Raw genomic sequence first — 25282 nt, forward strand, 5'->3', positions numbered from 1 at the left:
AGGAACCAAATGAAACTGAAATTCAGCTTTAGGACCAAGCAGCTTTGCTGTTTCATGATTGTACTTAAAATTAATTAGATTGGTCTGTCTGTCACTATTGGGAAAGCTAATGCAACAAGTGAATAGTTTTGATTGACAGTGTATAAAATTCAGTGCTGAATTTACAAGCTTTATGTCAAAGAAGATTTGTATACTTTGTTTTCTCTCTAACAAAGTAATCCATCACTACCTTGTTTTTAATAGTCAGTTCCAACCTTTGACTGAATGACAATCCAAATACATAATATCTGTACTAAGAATTCTGCGCTATACTTTTCCCTTTAATATGATGACCCTTACAAGTGTTTATTAAATTTGAAATGTAACAATTTGGGGGAATTTCTGAATTTTGGTTTCTGGGCATTCACTTTTACTGTATAAATGCATCTAGATATGTAAGGCATTTTAAAAGAAATAACAGTCCTATAAAAAGATGATGGTTCATTTTCAAAGAAATAAATTATTAAATATAGATATTCAGAGGTTCCTCAATTGAACTTTTTTTTAATGTTACACAGTTTTGTCGTAACATTTACTATAACAGGCATTGACTCCACTATGACTGTACTTCAAATCAGAGGTGCTTCTTTGGAAAGACTGAGGTGGTGGTTGGCCCATCTTCGCAGTATTTGTCACTCTTAAAGCTAAAGCCTGAGGATTTCTGTATTCTTGGTTTCTATATCTGAAGAGCATTTTTACAGTTTGATAAGGAAAAGCATGGCTATGGCAGTGTCCTACTTCGAGGCTTCAGCCTGAAGCTCTGCCCGTTCTGTTGAGGATGAGACCCCAGAGATCTAAAAAGAGTTGTATCCTTAAAAATACCCTCTAAAACAAAGGAGAGGTGGGAGGCTTCGCTGTGCTGCAGAGCTTCCAGCAAGCACTGAGTGAAGATCAGCATTTACTTTATTCTCATCAGCTGCCACTAAAGTTGTAGAGTTGCCTCCCCACACTCACAAAAGTGATTATAAGGCAGACAGTATATTAGCTCTACAGCTGTGTAATTGCCAAAAGGAAAAAGCAGACAGTATTTCTGCACATAAAGTCAGCTTATGAGCTCTGTTGACATTTTGGATCCCTATTTGTTATTTGTGAATCTATAGCTATTGTAATAAAAAAATGGTTAAAGAAAAGCAGATATAAATGCTATTCTGGCTAAATGTCCATAAACAAAGCACACATAAAGTAATTCTGAAAAATGTTCATCTTTCTTTACACCTCGGACCTGTTCAAAAATGTAAAGCAGATTTCTCTTTTCAAGGCATAAAATATTATTACATCAGGGAGCTTAAGTACTATTGCATGTAAGACATTAATGGTACAACTAAGCATGGACTTTGTAACCCAGAGCACACTCCTGTTTAACCTTGTGCAGTCAATACATGTGGCCAGCACTGCTACATTCATATTGGTAAGCTGACTCTTCTGAATATTAAACACATTTCTAAAATACTTGCAAACAGTGCAGACAAGTTCCATTTTTTTTCCAGAAGTTGACTGACTTTCTGTCTTTTTATTATTAAGTCTGTAGATCAGATGGCATTGATCCTAGAACTTCTATTTGCAATGTTTCTTTATCTCCATATTAGTGCTTTTATCTGTGCAGTCTTTGTTTATAGTCCTTTCTCATACATAAAAGCTTCATCTTCTCATAAGCAAATGAATTTTCAAGATGAAGAATCAGTGACACATCACTACTGTATGTTCTAAGTGACTGTGTTCAGATTTGAAGTGTGGGTTTTTTCTGCTGTTGTAAATCCATTTATCAGTAGCTCAGTAACAGGAAAATGGGGCTGGGGTTTGAGATTTCAACAGAGGAGGAGAGCATTGGCATATTTTGCAGGTTTTTTCCTTTTCCTTCTAATTTCTGCTGGCTGGCAAACTGGCTGCTGGGAGTTGGTTTGGGAAAGTAAAATAGGTTGCTCACTCAGGGACAAGCAAAAAAAAAAACCCCATGAAACCATTCAGGATTTGATCTTCTGGTTGATTTCAGTCCTGTCTGCCAGCTGCTTCACAGAGGTGTTAACAACTTTGTCTTTGCATTTCTGGACAATTCTTAGTCCTTTCTAGTTTCACTGAAGCAATAGTGGAAAACACTTGGAAAACCCTGGCTGCGTGCAGTGTTTTACAAATCCCTTAATACTCAAAGATAAGATAAATTAAAACCTTGCTGGTCAATTGAAATACCCATGCCCTGCAGAAACATGCAGCTTTGTGATTTTATGAGTGAAGGTAAGCAGGGACAGAAAGAGGCACGGTAACATTTACAAAGCTAAGGCAGAGGTCATTGCTTCATGGGCAATCACTCTCAGAGGCGTGTTAAGGAAGGCTGCCTTTCAGCGTGCAGCACAACAGAGTGAAATTAGACAGCAGCACCTGCCAGAAGGCAGCTTAGTTTTGCCGGCAAACAGGAGAATCAATCCTTTTGCCGGCGCGCCGACAGGTTGACACAGTCTGTGCTCCCTGGGGTGGGCGCTCCGCCGCCGCCTGATGTTCCAGATGTGGCCGAGGTGCACGACCCCCATCTAGCGGCGGCTGCAAAGGAAGGGAAAGGAGCGCGTCACTGCCTGGCATCTGGTGCATTTCATGCGTGGCCGTGGGTAGTGGTTTAAGCTTTTAATAACACGCATGGATTTTTTACTTGCCTGAATAATTCCTGATTAAAAAGAAAAACAGGAAATTAAAAAAGAAAACTTTTGGGGTTTGTTTTACATAAGCTCGCCCTCCTGTAAATTTTCTTCTTCAGCAGCTTTACAGCAGGCTCAAGAAAACTGAGAAAATCCTAACATGTAAGAAGGGAGTCAATAAACATAAATTACGCATGCAGAAATTGCTGATGCTAATGCATAGCTAAACTTAGTTTTCAGTTTTTGCATCTCACTTGAAATAGGTACACATAGCACAAAGGAAAGACAACTCCTTAGCATCATACATTCTCCTCTCCAAATAATATGGGATTTTGAATCAAGAAGTAAGAATGCCTCATCAAATTAGGAGGAAAGGGTTCTGTTTCCAGAATCAGTGAATTTTCCATGAGACCTTTTAGCTCTGCTCCTTTAATTCTAAAACTACATTATAAATATGCAGCATTATTCAGTGGACACCCATTCTCATGATGTCCATTTGCAGAATGAACTGGTTATAGAAAGAGATGATGTCACAGAGCATCGTGGCGTCAGAGTCACAGATATAAGCAGAAAATCCTGTTTACAGGAAAATCAGGAAAATCCTATTTACGAAATGTGCATAAATATAAAATACAGTACATTAAAGACCATCCCTGCATAGTAATACTATTTTTCTGTTAACTTTGAGTCCCTTTTTTAAAAAAAATACACACCTTCTATATTTCTTAATTATGAAAAAGGTAGGGTTTTGGCAGGATAGGTGATTTTACTCCCCTAAGAAAAATTATCACCTTTTTCCCTGGCTTTTCTAATTCTTTTTGTTTCCCTGGTAATCTGTTCATCTGTAGAGCATAGAAGAGACAGGTTACCTTGCTTCCTGATTAGGCATGGATGCCATTAGAATTTTCTTTTATTACAGTATTTTAGGTGTTAAAACAATTTTTTTTCTCCAAGCCCCTTCAGACTAATGTTCCCATCTTCTAGATATGGAAGGCACATGTATTGAAGAAGAAATAAGCCCCCTGCACTTTGGTGCTGAATCCCCATATACTAAACATGCAATATCAGTAAGGATACAGTTTGTCTCTGATTGCTATCTTCCTATGCAGTATGAAGCAAGTGAAAATATCCCATAAATTGAGCAAGATTCAATCTGTTTCACAGTATTTCACTAAGTATTTTATTTTCTGAACTTTTTTTATTTTCTTTTTGATATTAACTATATACAGCTGTAAAGCATTTCCAAAGGTAACAGTGTTTCTTGCTTAGATAAAAGTAGTCATTTGAGATTGATGCAGGTTATGATGTTGATTTATTGAGTTTTAATCTCTACTGAGAAGTGTTTTTCTTCTCTTTTTTTTTTTTTTTTTTTTTTTTTTTTTTTTTTTTTTTTTGTGTAATTATCATTGTGTAATTTTATGTTGAAAGAGATTGTTTTATCTTAACATTGAAGTGTGGAATTTATTAGACAAGTTCAAACAAAACACAAAAAACTTCAAAGCATGTTACTTTATTTTACTTCTTTTGTCATCAGGAAGTTTCTCCCAAATTAATACTGAATGCCATCAAGGTTTAACCATTCACTGAAATAAATAAGAAAATTATCACAAATATCTCCTAGATATTTTTATATCTCAAATTCAGCAAGTTCCCCATGCCAACATGCCTAAGCTGATAAGCTGTGTCATAACAATCATGTGTTTAACTCTCTTCATGATTCAAAGCTTTTTCATGGCTGAAAAGTCTCGCTGATGTCTGCAGTTATATTGCAAAAACCATGATGCCAATGTTCAAGACTTTGGCAAGAGGTGACTGTGTTCTGAACTAGGGAGGCCTGTTGTGTATTGAATAGCCAGGCCCGCAGGTTTGCAAGTCCTCATTCCTGTGACACTCATATTCCCACTGCAGAGGGATCTGTGTTCTCATAAGCCCTAACCATGAGACGCTTAGCACTACGTTGTCATTACTTAAACCCTTTGAACTAGTAGGAAAAGACACTATGTCACTGATAGAATACAGACATCTGTGGAAAACAATAAATTTGCTGTTTGATCTGAGGGGCATATGTTAGGTTTCATTTATGGCTGCATTCCCATGTCTGGTTTTTTTGGGATTTATCCTACCATCACTTAAAATTTTGATGCTTTCTCACCCTCCATATGGCTTTGAACATGGTGAGAAAAACAGAGTATGTTGCTGTGAGAGGAGAGTCTTTTAATAACTTACTCATTGGCTTTAGGAAGACATAGTCCAAAATTAAAGAAATAATCAGAAAAAAACAGGAGAGCAAAAACATGCAGTAAGGTAGATGTTAAGTAAGAACTACTCTTCTTTTTGAAGGCAAAACATTTCATGGTGTTTCATCCCTTATTCTGCATCCCTTATTCTGTATGAAAGAGGATTTCCAGAGCTAGTGAACAGCATGGTTCCTGGCACCAGTCAGTAATGAAAGTTTTATTGCTTTCTAGTTGCTTATGTGAAGCAAGACTGTATATTCTTAAAGGGGTTGCTTTCTAATAGCCTTAAGAATACCTCTACCAGTTAAAACTATAGAGACATTTTTACTTTAGTGTCACAGGCCAACTCATTTTAATTGGGTTAATTGTGCATTTTTGTCCATTCACAGTATTGCTTTACTGTGGCAGATGGCCCAGTGATGTGTTATAAATACTTTGCATGACATCCCCTCTATTTTACTAATCTTCACTGTGACTTTCTCATTGGTAATGACTAATGACAGTTTCCTAGCCAGCAACTTTTAATAGATTCCTTTTTTTTTTTTTCCTTAATCTCTGCCTGTCCTCAAGAGCACTGTTTTGTTCAATAATTTAATCAGTTCAGCAACAGTATATTATTAGACAATTGAACCATTACTTTTTGAATTTTTGAAATGCAAAATATCCATGAAGTAATCACTGATGAATATTTCAATATTGATAGAGACCACTTTTTCTTCTGAAGAAATAGAAAGGGTTTTGCTTTCTGTGCTTGAATGCTTTTCCTTTCCTTTTATTCTTATTTCTTTCCCTTGGTCCTGAGAACCATATGCAGGAAAAAGAAAGGAATCCAAGACTAAAAAAACTAACAGTTTTGCCTACCCACCATGCTCACATTAACCATTTGACACCGAGCTATCAAAAGTAGGTGTTATACAGAAAAAAATCGATTTTTTTCCCTCTTTCCTCTCATCAGTGAAGATTTATCTGCAGGAGGGACACCCTGAGACAAAACTGGTTCCAAGTTCATCCCATCCCTGTTAGCAGAAAAAAGAATATAGATGTTGCAAATTCAATGGGGAAATAACAGTGCAGTGCTTCTTGTAGGCTGGTGTGATGTTTTTGGGAAACTCCTGGTCTCTGGAATTTCTGCCCAGAACCACTTATTTCTTTCTGAAAAGGATCAGATAGTCAGCTTTCTATCTTTATGTTGCTAGCAGCTGCTATGTTTTGCTAAGGGCAGTGTTCCTCATGCTCCCTCTCTTTTATCAAAGACATTCCATGAAATGAAGCAGTAGTGGAGCAGAGCTAGCGGGTGGCTGTAGGACAATTCTGTGATTTCACAGCAGTTTGTGAGATTTCACAATTTAATTTCACAGTTTAATTGTGTTTCTTCTTGGAATAAAAAAAATGTTTTAAACAAGAATGACTTACAAGCCATAACCAGTCTATATTTTGAAGCTTTCATTGCAGAGATAAGGAGGAAGGCCAAGCTGGCTAAAGCGTATTATCACTCAGATATTGGGTTGAGTTTGGACTTTAAGTTTAAAATCAGTAGTTTTATAGCTGTTATTCAAAAGAGGTTTCTGCACAAAAAGGTCTCTCATAGCTTTCCTTTCATCTCCTCTCCACCCCCATCAGAGTGATATAGCAAGTTCAACTTAAAAATGTATGTATATTAATGCAGTACTACATGAATTTCAAAACAGTTTAGTAGCTTGCTGGAGATGCTTACCTGTTTGCTAGTGTCAGGCACCTTCTTGGTCTATTGCTGCTCAGTGTTGCTGATAGTAAGAGTGATTTCTTTAACCTACTGAGTGTTGATCCTTGTTAAATCTGCCTTTTCTCAAGGATGCTGATGAATGCAAATGATGGGACAAATTCTGCCTTTGGAGGCATTTGCATACTGCCAGTGAACCCATCTAGGGGATTATATGGGTGTGATCATGGAGGGAAAGGAGTCAGTCTGGTCTGATAAAAAACTGATTCATATTCAATTGCAAAAGGAAGAAATGGGGAAATGCACCTGAAAAACTTCTCTTTGAAGAAGGAGAGCTGACACCCTTTAGGAAAAACAAAATTAGGATAGAAAAAATTTGTTGTTTGGTGATACTGAAAACTTTCACGAAGGTTTAATACCAAACATTTTCATTTTTTCCTCTGACAGGCACAAGCATATTTACTGTTTACGAAGCTGCTTCTCAGGAAGGATGGGTGTTCCTTATGTACCGAGCAATTGACAGTTTTCCCCGATGGCGTTCATATTTCTATTTCATCACCTTAATTTTCTTTCTGGCCTGGCTTGTTAAGGTACTGAAAAATATGTCTTTTTTAATTGGTCTGAAACATAGATCATATTAGAATTAATTTTTTTCTCTTTTCTGCTTGCTGAGCTTTGTGTCAGCCCTTCTTTCTTGTTCTTTTTCCAGAATGTTTTTATTGCAGTCATCATTGAAACATTTGCAGAAATTAGAGTGCAGTTCCAGCAGATGTGGGGGTCCAGGAGCAGTACTACTTCAACTGCCACCACCCAGGTGAAGCACTTGAGATGCTCAGATTTTTTGGAGATTTGATTTCATTTACTGCATGAACTAATAATAAGCAAAAAAATTCCTGTCATATTTATTTGACTTTGCATGGTACTACCTATATTATAAACCTGATACATGAATTTTCATAAAATATTAAATTCTTGGTTGCATTATGTAACTAGTCTTTCTCAAAAACGAATAATAGAGAAGAGCCTAATACGATTCTCTGTATAGCTAGGTATGTTACTGCTGTGTTTGTATCCTTTTTAACAAAGTATGATAATGCTTTTCTATCATGTCATTGGTGGCTTTGAAGTCAGGGTTGCTATTGGGTATCACTTCCTGTGCTAAGAAATAAGGGCTGAAACCCCAAAGTTGTAGCTGGAAGAAGAGGGGTCAGAGTGTAGCTGAAGTGTTTGGGGAAGCTGGTCCTGGAACTGAGAAGGGTGTGCTGAGACCAATGAAGAATAGTTTGCAGAGGCAGAGTAAGAGCCATGCTCACAGCTGGGGCAGCCACAGAAAGTGAGACCTCAAATAGAAATAATAAATAAGAAGAAGCTGTGATAGGAAGGGTGGGATTGATAGTGGGAAAGAATCCAGTATGAAAAAGAGCTACTGGGTTGAGATTTAAATTCCCTCAGTCATTATTTTAACAATCAGGTTATGTGTCCCAAATGGTCAGAAGACCAGGCTTTTCCAGGCTAGTGCAGTTTGCCATCTCTGAGAGGAGCCAGTATCACCTGCCTGCAAAAAGCTCTTAGAAAGACAGATATGAGAAAAATACCCACTAGGGAATTTTTTCTAACCATGTAGTTGGAGATTATTTATTTTCCTAAGCCAAAGGATGTAAGTTTTCAAAATTAATTACTGAATATTTTTATATTGTTTTTGATATTTCTGTAATCTATATGTAAATCTAGTCCTCTTCAGCCAGCTGCTACATTTTTTGCCTCAAATAGACTTTATGGCAATAATTTCTACTCTATATACATCTTTGTCAAAGCAGACTTTGTGATATCAATTTAAAATCTAAAAAAAAAGGACTTTTATACATGACATATGCTTAGCCTGAGGAACTTAATGTTCATAGAACAAATCCTGAACCATATAGGCTTATCCAGCATACTCTGAACTAGAAGATGGAACAGAAAGTTCAGTGTAGGGAAACACAAGAAGCAGCCAACACTAAGAAATTTAAAATATGCAAAATAATGTCATGATGTCAAAGAACATGAACATGTTGAATATAATCTGCATCATACAAATTAAAAATAACTTGCTGGCTGCAGACAAGCAAATGGTTTGAATGGCTGCTTCGTTCCTTGAGTCAGTGACGCAATGGGATATCAAGAGAATCCAGGTTACCAAACTGCTAAAACAATTTATCTTTTTCTGTATTAGGAAGGATAGAAAATATCTTGCAGGATTTCTTGTTCAAAGTATCAGACAAAAGTTAAAACCTTTTCTTGTTTTGTGCATGAAGTAGACTTGAGATATATGCCTTAATTTTCTCTCTTCATACATTACTGAGCTGTTCCCTGAACTTATTCCTATAAAAAAGTAAATGAGTGTCCAGGAGTCAAAGTCTAGGAAGGGGTCTCTACAAAAGGATAAAAGGAGGTTCTTCTCTAAAGCACTTTAGCACTGCACTTTAAAGCATGGTAAAAAGAGGAGTAACTGTGCTGATCTTAGTTGGCAACTCTTCCCAGTACAGAGATACTAAATAAAGACTTGGAAAAATTACAACCATATTTGGGTGACATTGTCCCCAGTCTAATAAGCACTTCTCTCAGGATGACTTTGAAGCTTCAGCCATGTTCCTGTGGCTGTGTTCTTGAGGTGACTCGTTTGAGTGCTGGGTATCAAGGAAAAGGTGGGAGTGAGGTGGGAACTTTGCCACACTTCATTGCATAGTATGTGCAGGTGGCAACTCAGAATGCTGGAACCGTTCATTTTCTTTCAAGGACATTTTCAAGGACAGTGTTAATAACTTTCAGGCGTGGTGTCTTGCTGTTCCTTATGTCCAGCCGTCTGCATCATTTTGTGTCCTACTTTCTGAGGGAAAAACCCAACAAAACAGAATGCCTATGTCTACTCTTGCAGACACTGTTGATAAAATGTGAATACCACTGTGGTCAAGAGAGTCTTTTCCATTGCCATTATTAGAGCTTGTAAATGTCCAGCTATTTACAGGATTATTACTATTATAAGCTCCCTGAAACAATACATAAGGACTGTCCAGTTACTCTTGATATGCATCAGTGCAACAAAAATAAAGTGGTCCTTGCAGTAAAATAATTTTGCCAGTAAAAAAGATGAGGATAAGCTTACCTTAGTAAGGAAATTATTCTGAACAGGTGCCACCATCTAATGATGCTGGTCAGAGATTAGCTGAATTGCTTTCTGTATTAGGACTAATAGAGACACATTGTGTTCCATGTTACCTGAGTAAAATTCAGACAATTAATGTTGGAAAAAGCATGTTTGGTTGGTTTTTTTCTGTAGAGGAAAGAATCATTCCTCTGTTATTTTAAACTAGCTATCATGAAAATGTATGCTGGTCCTTAAAGGGAATGTATTACATCTCACTTGTATTTATTGCCACATAAAACATTTCTGACAACAGTCTTCCCTTTCAAGATGTTTCATGAAGATGCTGCTGGAGGCTGGCAGCTTGTGGCTGTTGATGTGAATAAACCCCAAGGCAGAGCTCCTGCATGTCTACAGGTATGACATTTCTTTTTAATAAATCAGTGTGTGTAACCAGCATCACTCAAATGTTCCCATAAGGAAATTATGCTGAGAAATAGCTACCATAGTTTTAGTAATATTTTTTGTTAAATCCATTGCTTTCTGCAGTGTAGATTTTTTCTTGAAAATCACAGATCAACAAATAAAGACGTACCACACCCAAAGGGAGAAGATTAGAAAAATCCTTCCTGATAAGGTTCTGTTTTGTGTACTTATGAGAGAAAGATTTAGGATTTTGAAATATAAAACAGTTAATCATGTTCTGTCTTTCAAAATTTATATACAAATATGTTCCATTCCTAGGATATTTGCAACATAAATGCTTGTTTATTAAATGCAAAATACAATAACATATGCCAAGAAGCATGACTAATCATAATAAACACAGAAGTACCTAATTTCTCTTGTTCCCTTGTGAAAATAGGCTCACAAAAAAAGGTAGAAGAAGCATGTAGGGAGCAAGCCATACAGTGTTTGAAACTTCTAGATTTGATATTCCTACTTGGATATAAGTTAATTTGTAAAACCTATTCTCCTTGTTTTAATAAATCCAGACTAAGATAAGTAATTTTTTTATAAATCCATTTTTAGAATAGAGCACTGTACAGCAGCTCAAATTTTTATTTGCAAGTTAAATAATGTCATTTCTGGATAAAACAAACTAACTTCAGAATAGAAATTCAAATCTACTATAGCATTTTCTGGCAATTTTGGTTATGCTTGGTTTAATGTGTAAGCTAAAATATATGTTCTTGTTGGCAGCATGTACATTGCTAAACCCTAAGCTGGCAAGCACCTTCAATCCCCTCCACAAGCTGTTCATTCTCAAATATCTCTGCTTTGCCAAACCACTGCCATGTATTTGATTACAGCATATGTCTTAACAGATAATTCGTCTTCCCAAATTTAATTCTTGATTTTGACAGCAACAGGAACATCATTTGTGGTGTTCTCAAGTAATAGTCACAGGTGTGTGGATAAAATGTAGCTGAACTCACAGTGAAAACAATTTAAGATGAAAATTGAGATACTGTCTGAGTTACCTGGTCTGCCTTTGTGGTAATGTATTTTTGCCCCTTTTAGGAATCATGTGAACACAGTAAATTGTGTTCCAGTGGACGTAAATCTCATGCATTCAACTTCTTGTATTTGCCACTCAACTAGCAGTTTTCTTCTTGTTCTTCATCCTTGCATGAAATAGGGGAAGCTCTGAAACAGTGTTTTAGTGCTTGTTTTAAGACATTAAACTGCATGAACTCCATTAGGTGTTCATTAGTCCAATAGTCCATTAACTATATGAAGTCCATGTCCTAATTTCCATTAGGAAGTTTATCCTTCATGGCATTACTGTCTCTATTGACAAATAAGCTGGGTTGAGTCGGTGTTGTCATCATGGAGGCAGTAAACAGGATTGCTGTTCTATATTTTATGTGCCTTATGCACACTCTAACTTTTAGGTATCAGAAATACGAGTTAAGTAGTAAGACTTGCTTTGTATAATTTGGAACTTCCATGCATTGGATACCTCTGCATGCATTCATATAAGTATTCTGTGTGATGTAATACTTTTATGGTTTTTTAACTGCTGGTCTACATGTTAGGATAATCTAATGATTTTAAAACGTTCTGAGAAATGGATTTTATGTTCTGCATCAGGTCATAATGTGAGAATTGCAGAAAGAAGATAGTCTTACCCTTCTTCATTGCTATACTTCCCCCTCACATGCCTGAGCTGGCACAGTATTTATGCACTTGTTCAGGGAATGGAATCAAAGTTGGCAGGAGGAGAGGAGCAAATTTGTTATTGATCAGACTCCCTGCAGCTGCATAAATGTTTTTTCTGACACAAGAAAGGGACCAGAACATTAGTGAGAGCAGTCTAGGAATGTGAGAACTACTTCCTTCAGCAGCAGTGAACTATAAAGCATGACTACAATAAATTTCAATCTAGTTTGTTTTAAAAGACATATGGAAATGACTATAAAAATCTGTTTGTTTGTTTGTTTGTTTGTTTCTTGTTTTGTATTGGGCCAATATCAGAGAGGTAGCTGGTCTACTAGCCTGTGAAGCCAGCTCCTAAGGAACCCCTAAATACTCAGAGCTGGTGGCTTCCAACCACCCAGGTTCCTCTGTGCAGCTCTCAGATTTATTCTTATATATATGTATGGGACATGCAGACACGTCCCATATATGCATACACACACATTTAATGGCTCATTCTAAGTACTTGTAGGACAATTATGGGGTGCAGAGGTGTGGAATATAGAGGTTGTAGGTGTTGTAGAGATGTGTTTCTCCTTGGCTATAGATAGGTTCCAGCCACCTGTAGGAACTAATGGAGTTCAGAGGTGGTGTGTGGTGGTTATGGTATAGCAGTAACTGCTGATAATATTGTCAAAAGAAACTATAGATGTAGCAATAATTTCAACAACAGCTCAGCAAAGTTTTAAATAGAAGCAGCAGGCCCTATCTACTGCCTGATTTTAAAGATTTGTGCTTCTGAGACTTATGGGTTTGCAGGCTAAATTCTGGTAGAAAAATGCTTGTCAAGTTAACTTGAGGAAGTATTTCACCCATTTGAGATTAAAGACCTGTCTGGTTCCAAGCACTGTGACCAGGAGTTGCTGCTGGCACTGGGGACATCTCTGCAGTTCCTGCAGTTCATACTCATATTTTCCCTGACATGAACCAGAGGGTTTGCAGGGGCTGTGCTGCCTGTTTAGTTAGACATTGGAATGTCATATATAAACTGACTTCCATCACCTGGTGCCCTGCAATTTAACATCCTCTTTCACTGACAGGACCAGAAGTAATGGGCACAACAATAAACAATGGGAGGTTCTCTGTGAACATCAAGAAACAGTTTTTTACTCTGAGGGTGACTAAGTGCTGGCAAGGTTGCCCAGGGAAGTGGTGGAGTTTCTATCTTTAAAAATATTTAGTAGCTGGGAAACTGTTTCTTGGTGTTTGTACTTGAGTGATTTTGGTAGCATGAAGACCTGAGCCCGCTGTACATGGGTTGTATGTTTTGTGAGCAAGATGTAGGGGTGTTGGGGGCAGTATTGGCTTTGATGCATGGAATAAAACTGTTCCGCACTTTCCACCTCAGATGGGCAGAATAGATGTAGACTGTACCTAGTATGTTCTTTCTACTTGGCTTCCTCCATTCTTGTGGGCTCCCCACCAGAAGATGCTGAGAGTTAGGGAGGTGAGGGCACACTGAGGGATTAGGATTTGGGAACAAAATAGGACAAGACAAACTCACAGTATAAATATATCCCCAGCGGGATGACAAAGGTCATTATGTAGGGAGCCTTCTACCTCTTAGATACAGTACCTTATAGCCATGTGTACAGGCTGTGGCTGATTACCATCACCCTTCCCTCCTCCACTGCATTAGCTAGGACGAGTAACTGCTTGCCTTTAAGCTTTTCACGTAAAAATTTTGGTGAGATTGCTGATTAGAAAACAAGCATTTCTTGCTTAAGGAAAGAAAATAAGAACAAACAATTTCTAAGAGAAATTGTAAATGAGAACTTGCAAATGACACAGGTGATCTTAACTTGTGTGTTTAAGGTGATCAGCTATGCCATGAACCATGCTCCATTCCTCTTTGTTAGGAGTTCCTACAAGTATATATTTCAGTGTGTTTGGATCTTAGGGACTGACTGGCCCTGATTTTATTTGGGAAAAAAACCTCCAAACAACTGCTGATTAAAAACCAAAGGCTGGCTGACCAAGCTTGATGCACTTGATTTTTGGTTGTCAGATTTGCTGTATTATAAGCAAATTTGAGACTTCTTCTTACCTTCTTCCAGGCAACATATGCTATGGTTACTTACGAGCTGTTCTCCAGCCAGCCTGCTCTTCAGATAACCATATAAACGAGTTATTTGTGGGTCCAAATCCCAGACAGAGATGTGGTAGACAGCTGGAAGAAGGAGCGGACTCACACTTGAGGATCAGGAAGGTTTTATTCAGGCCCGAAGCCCAGGTGCAAGTGTAGGTTTAGGGCTTACCTGCCCTTAAGTACAGGGGGTATTAGCTTTGGGAATGAAGAGGAGTGACTTAGGACCAAGAGGTCCTAAGAGCATGGCTATTTAGGGGTGAAAAGAGGAGTAGGGAAACCTGAAGCCTGGCTGAGTCATCAGCCTTTTGCTAGAGCACTCAAGCACTAGGGTGTGTCAATGGGTCTTATCAGGGAGGATTACAATGAACTGGGAGAGGCTATTGTGAGGGGAAACAACAGGGATTTGGGAAAGGGGGGTGGTAGGGATAAACTATTACAGAAATTATAGCAAAAACATACAGAACTTTAGAAAATCCAAAATGCATACTGCAACAATATGCAAAGAGTATCTGCAAAACAAAAGAGATAGGTATGAGGGTTGTAAGCTGACACTTATTTTGGCAGGATATTAGCTTTGAAACTTACTCTGGCAGAAAGTACATATTATTAATAAGTTTGGGAGTGAAAGAACTCAGCTAAACCCTGTGTTCTTTAATTCTTCCTATTGTTTCAGGGTATATATCCTGACAAGCTACAAAAAAAGTGCAGTACTGTCTCAGTAGGCAACTGTGCAGTACATGGAAAAATGAAGATAAGCATAACACTGAATTCAGCAGAGAATTTTTTTGTTGTTGTTTAATAAAGCCTTCAGCCTTTCTTAAACATGTTGATTGTTATGAATAAAAATGGGCGGAGAAAATATTAATCTCCATAAACGCCTTTATTAATCAGCTCTTATTAATATTTGCCCGAGGGGTTTGGTCGCCGTGGAGGAGGAGGGCTTTATCAGCTCTGCTGCATGCAATTCAACAGAGCTGGAGGACTGGCCCTCGCCTGGGAGCAACCCCAGAGTCCTGTCAGTTCTTTGTTTTCTCCTGTGGTCTCATCTCTGGTTTGGTCTTTTTAACTTACGGCTAGTAAGCAAAACTGGAGAAATTAGCTCTTTTGATTCTCTAGGGTCCACACGGCTGAGTATTAGTTCTTATCCGTTTTAATTTTACTTGGTTTTTATTTGATAAGGGGTTTTTTATGTTAGATTTCATCCCGGGACGCTTTCGGAGTTCTTAATTTGCATGCGGGATCACCGGGGCGGGGGCTTGGAGCTCTTTGCGGCCATGGGGTAGTTTTTGCCGCAGAAATGGCGTCCCAGTCTCATGCCGCTCCACAGCGGCGGCAGTGCTGTGGGGGGGGTGGAACGTGGTGGGTGTGGGGTTTTTCTTTTGAAGTGGGGCAGAGGTCCGGCTGGCTCGGGGGACGCTTCATCTGGCCGAGGCGGCTGACCGCGTGGCGGCTGCGGCGACTTGTACGGGGAGCATGGCAACTGCGGGCAGACGGGCGGCCGGGGCTCTTTTCTTCGCTCCGGCGGCGGCGGCGGGTGACTGCGGGCGGCTCGGCGGGCTGGACGGCCGGTGCGGGAGGCTTCGCAGACTTTTGAGTTTTCCCTTGCCGGCTCCCGGCCGTGGACGGGGTTGGGAAGGGGCTTTTCTGCAGCGAACCGGGGGGGAGACGGGGCAGCATGGGGGGGGAAAGCGGCCGGCTTCTCTCCGCTCCGGCGGCGGCGGCGGCGGGGGTCGGGACTTCCCCGTGCCAGACGGCCGACTGTTTTGCGGCTGGAGCTCCGTTGAGGCAGGCAGCTCCGCTGCGGTTCCTTCGCCCCATCTCTGACCTGGGGTGGGGGCGCGGTGCTTGAGCTTTGATGGGAACGGGTTCTTTGTTTTTGAGGTGGTCTGGGAGGAAAGGTGCCACGTGCCACTGAGGTGGCTTTCCACTGTTACATCATAGGACAAACACCCCAAATTTTATTTTTAACAATTCCCTCCTCTTTGCTTTTGATCAGGTTGTTTAAACCTGCATCAACTTATTTATGGTAATGATTTTTGATTATTTTTGGGGTTTAACTTTACTTGTTCAAGTTTGGACTTTGCTCATATCAATCACAGCTTGGTTTTGTTTTGTCATTTTTTACTTAATTTTTGGGGCTTTTTTTTTTTTTTTTTTTTTTTTTTTTTTTTTTGAGGTGCTTTTAGTATTAAAAGGAATCTGAATTTGGGCTATATTTGTGACTACTAGGGACTGTTTGTAGCTTATTTTTTTAATCAAAATAATAACCAAATTTTTATTGAGAGGTTTGCCTAGCTGAAACCATTCTCTTATAGAGCACTCTCTAGTTAAGCTCTGCTCAAAGGTGGCAGTATTCTTTATGACCAATTTTTTTTTCTCATCCTGACAGGTTGAGAGTTGCAGATCAGCAAAGCAAGTGTGGTTTGGGTTGATATAAACTCTTATTGAGGACTTTGAGCTCTTCTCATCATTGATGAGGGAATGCCTCTCTGAACCAGCTCTCCTTATGGGTTTATTTATCATTCAGACTATCATGAGTCTTTCCAAGAGTCCAGTGTGAACTAGTTTCATTTTTTCAGTCTCACCTGGCCTTGCCTCTTGGTTCTAGGAGCTCTCCGGGTTCAGTTTTTAGAGTTTTTCTTGCACTTTCACACTTGGCTGTTAACTTTTAGGTAGCCTTTTTGGGTTGTGCTCTATGAGAGATTTTTAAATTTTTGTAGTAATTTTTCCAATAATTTATACTAATTCAAAACAACAAACAATCCCACAGCTTTTGTGATTGATATGCGCTTTCAGTCACAACATTACAATAATAACAACAACAAACTTTCAACAACAATATCACAACCACTAATACAAACAGTAAAAAAAACTTCTTCTATGCAATATGTAGTCTGGGTGTTTTTTTTTTTTTTTGAAAGTCATTTTTGAAGAGTTTGAATATGAAACAACAGTCTATGGGGGATGATGTTTTGAAAGGTTTGTGCTGGACAGGATGTTTGGAGGTGGTGTTGCTGGTCTTTTCACTCTGGTCTTTAGCAGCACCTGGAAAGGACTTATGATATTTGAATTAAGGGGATTTTGGTTTTCTTTCTTGGTAACCTCCTGGGTTAGAGGGTTAACAAGAATAGAAGTTTAAACATTTCTTTAAGGGGAAGCTCTTATGTTAAATTTGGGCCAGGTTTTAATTTACAGAAGAGCTAGAAGCAAACAAACAGCTGAGCCAATTTAGCTGTGTTTCTTCTATTAATTTGGTTTTTATAATTTTGCAAGTCATACATTTTATGACTTTTTAAGTTTCATCATCTTTTTCATTTAATATACTTTCTAATATATTTTTCTCTCTCTTGATTGCCTCATCAAATGATACTTTTTGGCAATTTTTTTCTGAGGTGCCCTATTTCTTCACAATAAAAACACCTCCGATCTTCTCCTTGCTTTTTAGGAGTTACTCAGGGTAGTAAATTTCTTTGCCCTTTGACTGGCTTTCTATCCTCTCGGTGGGGTGAACTCTGGTTAGATACACTTTCTCTAGCCACAGCTACCATGATTTTTCCTTTCGTTATGGTTTTTTCTTCTTCCCTTCTTAAATAGACTTTTAAGGCTTCCCTTAACAAGTCATTTATTCCTCTATCTTGCCAGTCTTCTAACTTTTCTAATTTTCTTCTAATATCTGGCCAGGACTTTGTAACAAACTGTGTTTTAAGTAACACCTGGCCTTCAGGGCTTTCTGGGTCAATATTAGAATATATTCGAAAATTTTGTTTTATTCTGCTCAGCCAAGTGGCTGGGGTTTCATCCTTTCCTTGCATACTATCAAATGCAAGTTTTGAGTTATTGCTTCTGGGGACTGATTCTTTAATTCCTTTGATTATCAAATTTCGATAATCATCCATATTCCTCCTGTCTTCTTCCCTATTTGGATTCCACTTTGGATCACTTACTGGAAGTTTATGTTCACCTGGGGGCCCTATTCTATTCTCCCTTTCCCAAATCCTTATCCCTGCTGTTCGAATCATTTTTATCTCTTCGGGGCTAAATAAAATTCTGAATATAGAATTTATTTCCCCCCATGTGAAGGTATTGGGACCTAGGAACTGATCTACCTGTTCAGCCACCCCCACTGGATCTTCTACTAAGTTTCTTAGCTCCTTTTTGAAGTTCCTGACCTCTGAGGCTGTCAGAGGGGCATTTACAAATCCCACCCCTCCAGCAACTCCGCCCATTGGAACCTCTCTCAAGGGAAAAAGCTTAGCTTTAGATCTGGTGTTATAAGAATGTCCCTCTGAATTATTTTCAGGGGGACGCTCTATGCTTGGGGTGGGCAAATTTGGTTCTCAGTTTGCAGGTGGGGCTGGAACCATGGATGGTAAGGGAGAAAAGACATAGCTACTGTTGGGGGAAACTGGGGGTACTTCTGTTGTATAGAAGGGGTTAGTACTGGATGGGGGTAGACTTACTGGAGGGCTGGTTAGGGAGGGGGCAAAGGTATTGGTAGAGGGAGGAATAGGGGAATTAGTTTGGGGAATTTGAGGGTGGCTTGGGGCTGAAGGTAGGGGGGAAACAGGGGTTACAGTTTGGGGAAGTTGGAAGGGGTTTCCAGGGGGAACCTGGGGCATATCTGGATATGCGGGAGGGGGAGGTAAGTAACTAAGTGGATCCCAGATGGGGCTATTCTCTTCTTTATCACTTTTTTCTTTTTTCCCCTGTAACTTACAAATCCTTATGTTGTCTCTATTTCTGTTTTGTTTTTCCCAACAAGCAGCATACTGCACTTGTTCGGCTTTTTTATCACCTTGGGCTCTCAGATGTTGATTTAACTGAGCACACATCCAAGGGTCTGTTGTTCCGTGCCATGGCCATTCTCCAGGTAAACCCAGAGTAGGCCATACTTCTATACAATAATGGATCATTTTGATCCTATCTAAATATTTAGTACTTTCCTCCCTGTCCCACTGTTCTAACATCTTTCCTAGTGGGCTCTCTGGAGGGATATGTGGTATTTTTTCTTTTTGTACTTCAGCCTCTCTAGACCTACTTATCCAAGTACCCATTTTACTTGGTAAAATTTATTCAAAAATTTTTTGAAAGCTCTTTCACTCACACTCACTCACTCACACTCACTCGTGAGCTCTGGAAGCAGTTCGTATGACCCGCCCTTAGGGCCCCGACCACTGCCACAGCCAGCCCCCGGTACCCGTCAATGGCCTCAGCACCCCTGGTGCTTCCGTCACCACCCCAGCCGGTACCCTCTTTCACTCCTGCGCGTCCGGCGTATCCCCGTAAGCAGCCGGTCAACCTGGGCCCAGAGTTCCAGTCACTACTTCTGCCAGGACACACACACACAGTATGCGACTCACTCACTCGCCCTATCGTTAAGTTCCTCGCACGTTGGAACTCCCCTAACTTTCACTCACTGCACCCGGTAGCACCGGCCTTAGATACCCCCGACCAGCTTTACCTCTCCGTGTCCGGTAGCATAGAACTCCTGCCTACCCCCGCCCAACACGACACACTCAAGCCCGGTAGCGTATCTAATCCGACCCCCGCCCAATGCACTCTTCACACCCGGTAGCATGCTCCCCTTTGAGCACCCCCGCCCAGTGTGACCGTCCTGTACCCCGTCAGTTACCTCGGCCTGGCCACCCCTCCCTTGGGAGCAGCCCCTGGTAACCTCGGCTAGTACCTCTTTCTCTCCCCACACCCCTGCAGGTCCCTGGGAGCAGCCCCTAGCCACCCTTTCTCTTGCGTCGGTGTGGTGCGTGCCTCACACACTTGTCCCTGGCCTCCCCGCACACTTGAGGTGACCTGGGTGGTTTGCCCCTACAGGTTTAGGGGAAACCCACAGTACCACTCACTCTATGACGTGCCACTCACACTCTATTCAGCCTCCGCACGTCCGGAGGGGGGTCCCCTACACCCCTGGAGACGCCTCGCTCACTCTGTTTCCTCTCGCTTCCTCCTGTTCCTGACCACTCCTCTCGCGAAGATGTGGAAATGCAGTACTGAGGAGTCCTCACTCGCGGCGGGGGTCCGAGCTGCCGGCCCCCGTCTCACTCACACACTCGCACGTCTCCTGCTCCCGCCACCGAGTTTTATACTTACCCGGTGCTCCTCAACGGCGCCCCCTTGTGGCTGCTGTGTGTCCCTCGAGGCTGGCGTGCGTTGTCCTTGCTGGTTGTCCCTCGAGGCTGGCGTGCGTTGTTCTCTTTGGTCCAGGAGGCCAGCTGTCCAGGAGGTCCAAGGTGGGCGGCGCCTTCCCGTCTCGGTCCTCTTCTGGGCGTGGCCAATCCCGGACGAGCCCCCAGTTGTTATGAATAAAAATGGGCGGAGAAAATATTAATCTCCATAAACGCCTTTATTAATCAGCTCTTATTAATATTTGCCCGAGGGGTTTGGTCGCCGTGGAGGAGGAGGGCTTTATCAGCTCTGCTGCATGCAATTCAACAGAGCTGGAGGACTGGCCCTCGCCTGGGAGCAACCCCAGAGTCCTGTCAGTTCTTTGTTTTCTCCTGTGGTCTCATCTCTGGTTTGGTCTTTTTAACTTACGGCTAGTAAGCAAAACTGGAGAAATTAGCTCTTTTGATTCTCTAGGGTCCACACGGCTGAGTATTAGTTCTTATCCGTTTTAATTTTACTTGGTTTTTATTTGATAAGGGGTTTTTTATGTTAGATTTCATCCCGGGACGCTTTCGGAGTTCTTAATTTGCATGCGGGATCACCGGGGCGGGGGCTTGGAGCTCTTTGCGGCCATGGGGTAGTTTTTGCCGCAGAAATGGCGTCCCAGTCTCATGCCGCTCCACAGCGGCGGCAGTGCTGTGGGGGGGGTGGAACGTGGTGGGTGTGGGGTTTTTCTTTTGAAGTGGGGCAGAGGTCCGGCTGGCTCGGGGGACGCTTCATCTGGCCGAGGCGGCTGACCGCGTGGCGGCTGCGGCGACTTGTACGGGGAGCATGGCAACTGCGGGCAGACGGGCGGCCGGGGCTCTTTTCTTCGCTCCGGCGGCGGCGGCGGGTGACTGCGGGCGGCTCGGCGGGCTGGACGGCCGGTGCGGGAGGCTTCGCAGACTTTTGAGTTTTCCCTTGCCGGCTCCCGGCCGTGGACGGGGTTGGGAAGGGGCTTTTCTGCAGCGAACCGGGGGGGAGACGGGGCAGCATGGGGGGGGAAAGCGGCCGGCTTCTCTCCGCTCCGGCGGCGGCGGCGGCGGGGGTCGGGACTTCCCCGTGCCAGACGGCCGACTGTTTTGCGGCTGGAGCTCCGTTGAGGCAGGCAGCTCCGCTGCGGTTCCTTCGCCCCATCTCTGACCTGGGGTGGGGGCGCGGTGCTTGAGCTTTGATGGGAACGGGTTCTTTGTTTTTGAGGTGGTCTGGGAGGAAAGGTGCCACGTGCCACTGAGGTGGCTTTCCACTGTTACATCATAGGACAAACACCCCAAATTTTATTTTTAACATTGATGTTGCAGAGTCTTAATGCTACATTGGGCTGCTGGGGGATATGGCCCCAGAGTTCTGCCCTACATCTGATTCTGACAGTAAATTTTTTAAGTAATTGTTTAAAGTCTGTGTTGCATACCCAGCAGACTCATCCTCTTTTCTCTTACATGGCATTAAAACCAATTTAAAAATTAAGTTATGTAGCATTCCTGACTGAGAACCAAAGTTACAAACAAAACAGGTAGCTTGTGAAACACATACTTTACAGGCTGACAGAGAGGTCACGGAGACTCCATCTCTGGAGACATTCAGAACCCGAGGGACATGTTCCTGTTTCACTGTTCTAGTTCACCTAGAACTTGACAGAGGGGTTGGACTGGACAATGTCCAGAGGTCCCTTCTAACCCTAACTATTCTGTGATTCACTGATTTTATGAGAACATACTAGTACCTTTCTAGAGATGGCATATGTGAATATTAGATACTAATTTTAGGTAATAATATTAGGTAATAATTTTATGGGTAAAATAATCCATAACTTTTTTTTTTCTTGGTGCTCATCTTTAAATGGTAGATTAATGTCTGTGAGGGCACATGCAGCATGTTTTTCCATACTGCAAGATTGCGAAGGAAACAGTTAAGGGCAGAGCTGCTATTCAGGGGGAAGTAAGCAGGACTGGGGAAAGGACCAGCAGGGACATTAATTTAAATTCACTAAGGACAGGCTGCACTTCAGGAGGTACCAGCTGTGGCAACATAAGCTGAGGCTGGGCTCTGCCAGAGAGGCCCTGGGAGTCTCAGTAGACAGCACACTGAACAGGAGCCAGCGGCCTTCCCTGGCAACAGAGGAGGTCGACAGATTCCTGCGTCATTGTGTGGAAGGAATTATCTCCTGTTGCTCAGCACCAGTAAGCCTGAATCCAGATACTGTGTCTGCTTTTGGGCCCCCTATTCAATATGAATATTGACAAACAAACTCAAGTTCAACAGAGGGGCTCCAAGGTGCTTGAGAAGCTTACTGTTTTTCTGGTCCTTTTCAATAAAAAAGGGTGAATTACAGTATGCAAAAAGAAAGTATATGGGCAAAATGTTTGGTTCTCTAATGTTATGAGATTAACAGAAAGTTTATGAGATAACAGAAAAGGATAGAGGTTCTTAACACTTACATTTACATTTTATTTGTCCTGTCCCCTCCTTCCTCCAGCTGAATGAACTGCAATCATTTCAGCCATTTGAATTCATAACTTCTTTTATTAACATAAACTGAAGTGGACACTAGTTTATATTATCAGACAAGACAGGGAACTGAGGTGTCCCAGGAGTGAACTTACTGCCCCTTCAGTTGCAGCTGCTGCTCTGGTTAAGGCCTCTGAAAAAAGAAGGCAAACAAACAGCAGAGGATGCTAACAGCTTTACCTTCCTCATCTGAAGTAGCATAAAGCTAAAACTTAACACCACCTCATTTGTGAATCCCTAGCCAGTTTCTGAGAGTTACTTAGATCTTGGAGTATCCATCCCTTTACACTATTCACCACACATTCAACTGTTTCTTCCCATACTTTTTGTACAAGTAGAAAATAATGGAAGTCTCTTTGTGTTTTTTTTCATATTGCCAGTATTTACTATCTCCCCATATACAACTGAGGATAGCAAGATGGGATGGGGCTAAACTATATTGTGTATGTTCTTCTGTTGCCAACATGTTTAGTTTCTCTGCAGAGCCTTCCATTCCTCCTCATTTTTCAACTGTGTTTACCTCACCAAAACTAAGTTTGCTTTTATATTACACTTGGCATACTCTGCTCCTGAGTCTCCTCAGTAAAATGAATATGGTTGGTTTTCAGTACTATTTCAGTGCTAAGTGCATTACTGAAGTGTCCAAGCTTCTGTTAACTGATGCAATTTCTAAGTTTTCTAAATGAGAACAGGGCATAAAATAAAGATGAGATTTTTTAAATTGCAGCCTCAGAAGCTTAGGATTTAGAATCAGTTAATCTTCTTCTGAATAAACTCATGTACTCAAATAATAAACTCATTCAAATCAAAACTCAATTTTAGCAAACTGAAAGAGAAGGGTTTTTTCTTCCACTGTAAGAGAGTATCCCAGTTAATTGGAAGAAATATGTGTATATACTTTAATGAAAGCCACTGTAGGTAAGAAGGGAATAGGACAGAGCAGGCACACCTTCTGCTGTTGATTCCTAAGTTACACTAAAGGTCAAATAGACTACCAACTTTTCTTGTTCACCAGTAATTACTTCCCATGAAAGAGAAGAAGAGAAAACCCACTTGTGTTCTCTTCTGTTGTTCCTGCAGTGAAACTCCCTAAGTACTGCTTTATTTCATGTCTCTCTCTCATATTCAATATATCCAATCATGAAACTGCTAAAACACTCAATTCCTTCTTCTCTGGCCATGTCTCCTTCACCCTCTATGTTTTTTTATGCTTTTGGATATTGCATTTCATCTTTTTGTCTCCTTCAAGTTTCTCTTGAGTTCTGTAATTTTACAGAATTCTTTAACAAATTGACATAATATGTAGCATGAAGGGCTGACCTTTTTTGATGCAAAAAGGTGTGCTTAAATTTCTGACGCTAATCATATGTTCAAAAGTGCTGTAATAATAATGTCACTTGCTTGCTCAGATCATAGCTTTGTTACCTTCTATTTCTTTCCTAGGCAAAGGACATATGATTAAAAGTGAATATAGCATATTTAATCTATTGAAGATTTTACTGTCAGAGTACGAGTGCACATGGAGTTTGTAAGTCACCACTTCCATTCATGCTGACACATCAGACACAGTGTCCTCAAGCTTTTCCTAAATATCATTCCATCTTCACCTGTGCATTTCATTTTTGCCCAAATGATTAGTATGAATAGGGAATTTCTGTCTGGCTCATTTCCCACAGGAGCCACAGTGGCAAACTATTAATAATTTTTCTGTTCATTACAAAACTGTATTGAGAAAGCTGAAGATGCCCATTACTTGGTGTTAGTAACACCAACCACAGTTTCATGGAAGATATGAGTTGAATCTTTCCAGTTCAGCTTTAAATGAGTATGTGTACTTTACAAGTCTTTGCAGACAGGAAGACAAAAAGAAGAAAAGAGTGATAAAATCATTAGCAACCTGTAAAATTAATAGGAAAAGAAAAGTAAGAGATACAAGGAGCCTTTAAAGGGTAAATACATGCTCAAAGAATTTTTGAAGGCTTTTTTTCTGAAAATTGTTCCTGTTTTTCTTTATTTGTGAACTGAGGGCTTCCTGCTGAGCTTGTAGGAGTAACTCATGGTAGGCAGGAAGTTCTAACACACTACAATATGTTAAAGTAATATCAACAACAGCAAATAATGTGGCAACGTGGGAGCCTCAGCATGCATTCATGCCAAGTGGTTCATGTTGAAATGGAAAACACAAAGATTATTTTTCAGTAAGAAAAGAAAATCAATTTTTTAAATCAATGCCAGTCATAGGGAACAGTGAGAACAAGTAACAAAAGACTGCAAAGCCCCTTTGGGAACACTCAAAACAAAAATGCAATAAATGTAAAACCATTATACCAAAATAAAAACTTCTTCGGCCTGCATTAGGATGTGTCATAATCAGAAAGCATACTAATTTTTCATGTTGCTACTTGCAGCCACTTCTGTAAAATTAAGGAAAATTTAGGTGACTGAGTTAAAATTCTTCAAAAACACCTTAAGAGTGCCCATTTTTCTTGTGACTGTTCAGTCTGATTTACTTTTAGCTACTATGCTGCTGGATGCAAGAGTCTCTTGCAGATCCCATATCTGTCCATGCTCATATGCCCTGAGGATAGGCAGGGTGCCTGGGCT

General features: G+C 40.7%; 1 protein-coding gene across 4 annotated transcripts in view; it reads left to right on the top strand.

Annotated features, from left to right (window-relative positions):
• The window catches only part of NALCN (sodium leak channel, non-selective), a 242598-nt gene that overhangs the window by 74720 nt on the left and 142596 nt on the right, over positions 1 to 25282 (top strand). For all 4 annotated transcript variants that reach the window (XM_083883453.1, XM_083883452.1, XM_083883454.1 and 1 more), the window contains 3 exons: positions 7047 to 7189; positions 7309 to 7413; positions 10051 to 10137. In XM_083883453.1, the coding sequence (XP_083739579.1) occupies positions 7047 to 7189; positions 7309 to 7413; positions 10051 to 10137 (335 nt within the window). The remainder of the gene's footprint in view (positions 1 to 7046; positions 7190 to 7308; positions 7414 to 10050; positions 10138 to 25282) is intronic.

This window comes from Zosterops lateralis (assembly GCF_965231275.1).
Source record: "Zosterops lateralis genome assembly, chromosome: 2".
Lineage (NCBI taxonomy): Eukaryota > Metazoa > Chordata > Aves > Passeriformes > Zosteropidae > Zosterops > Zosterops lateralis.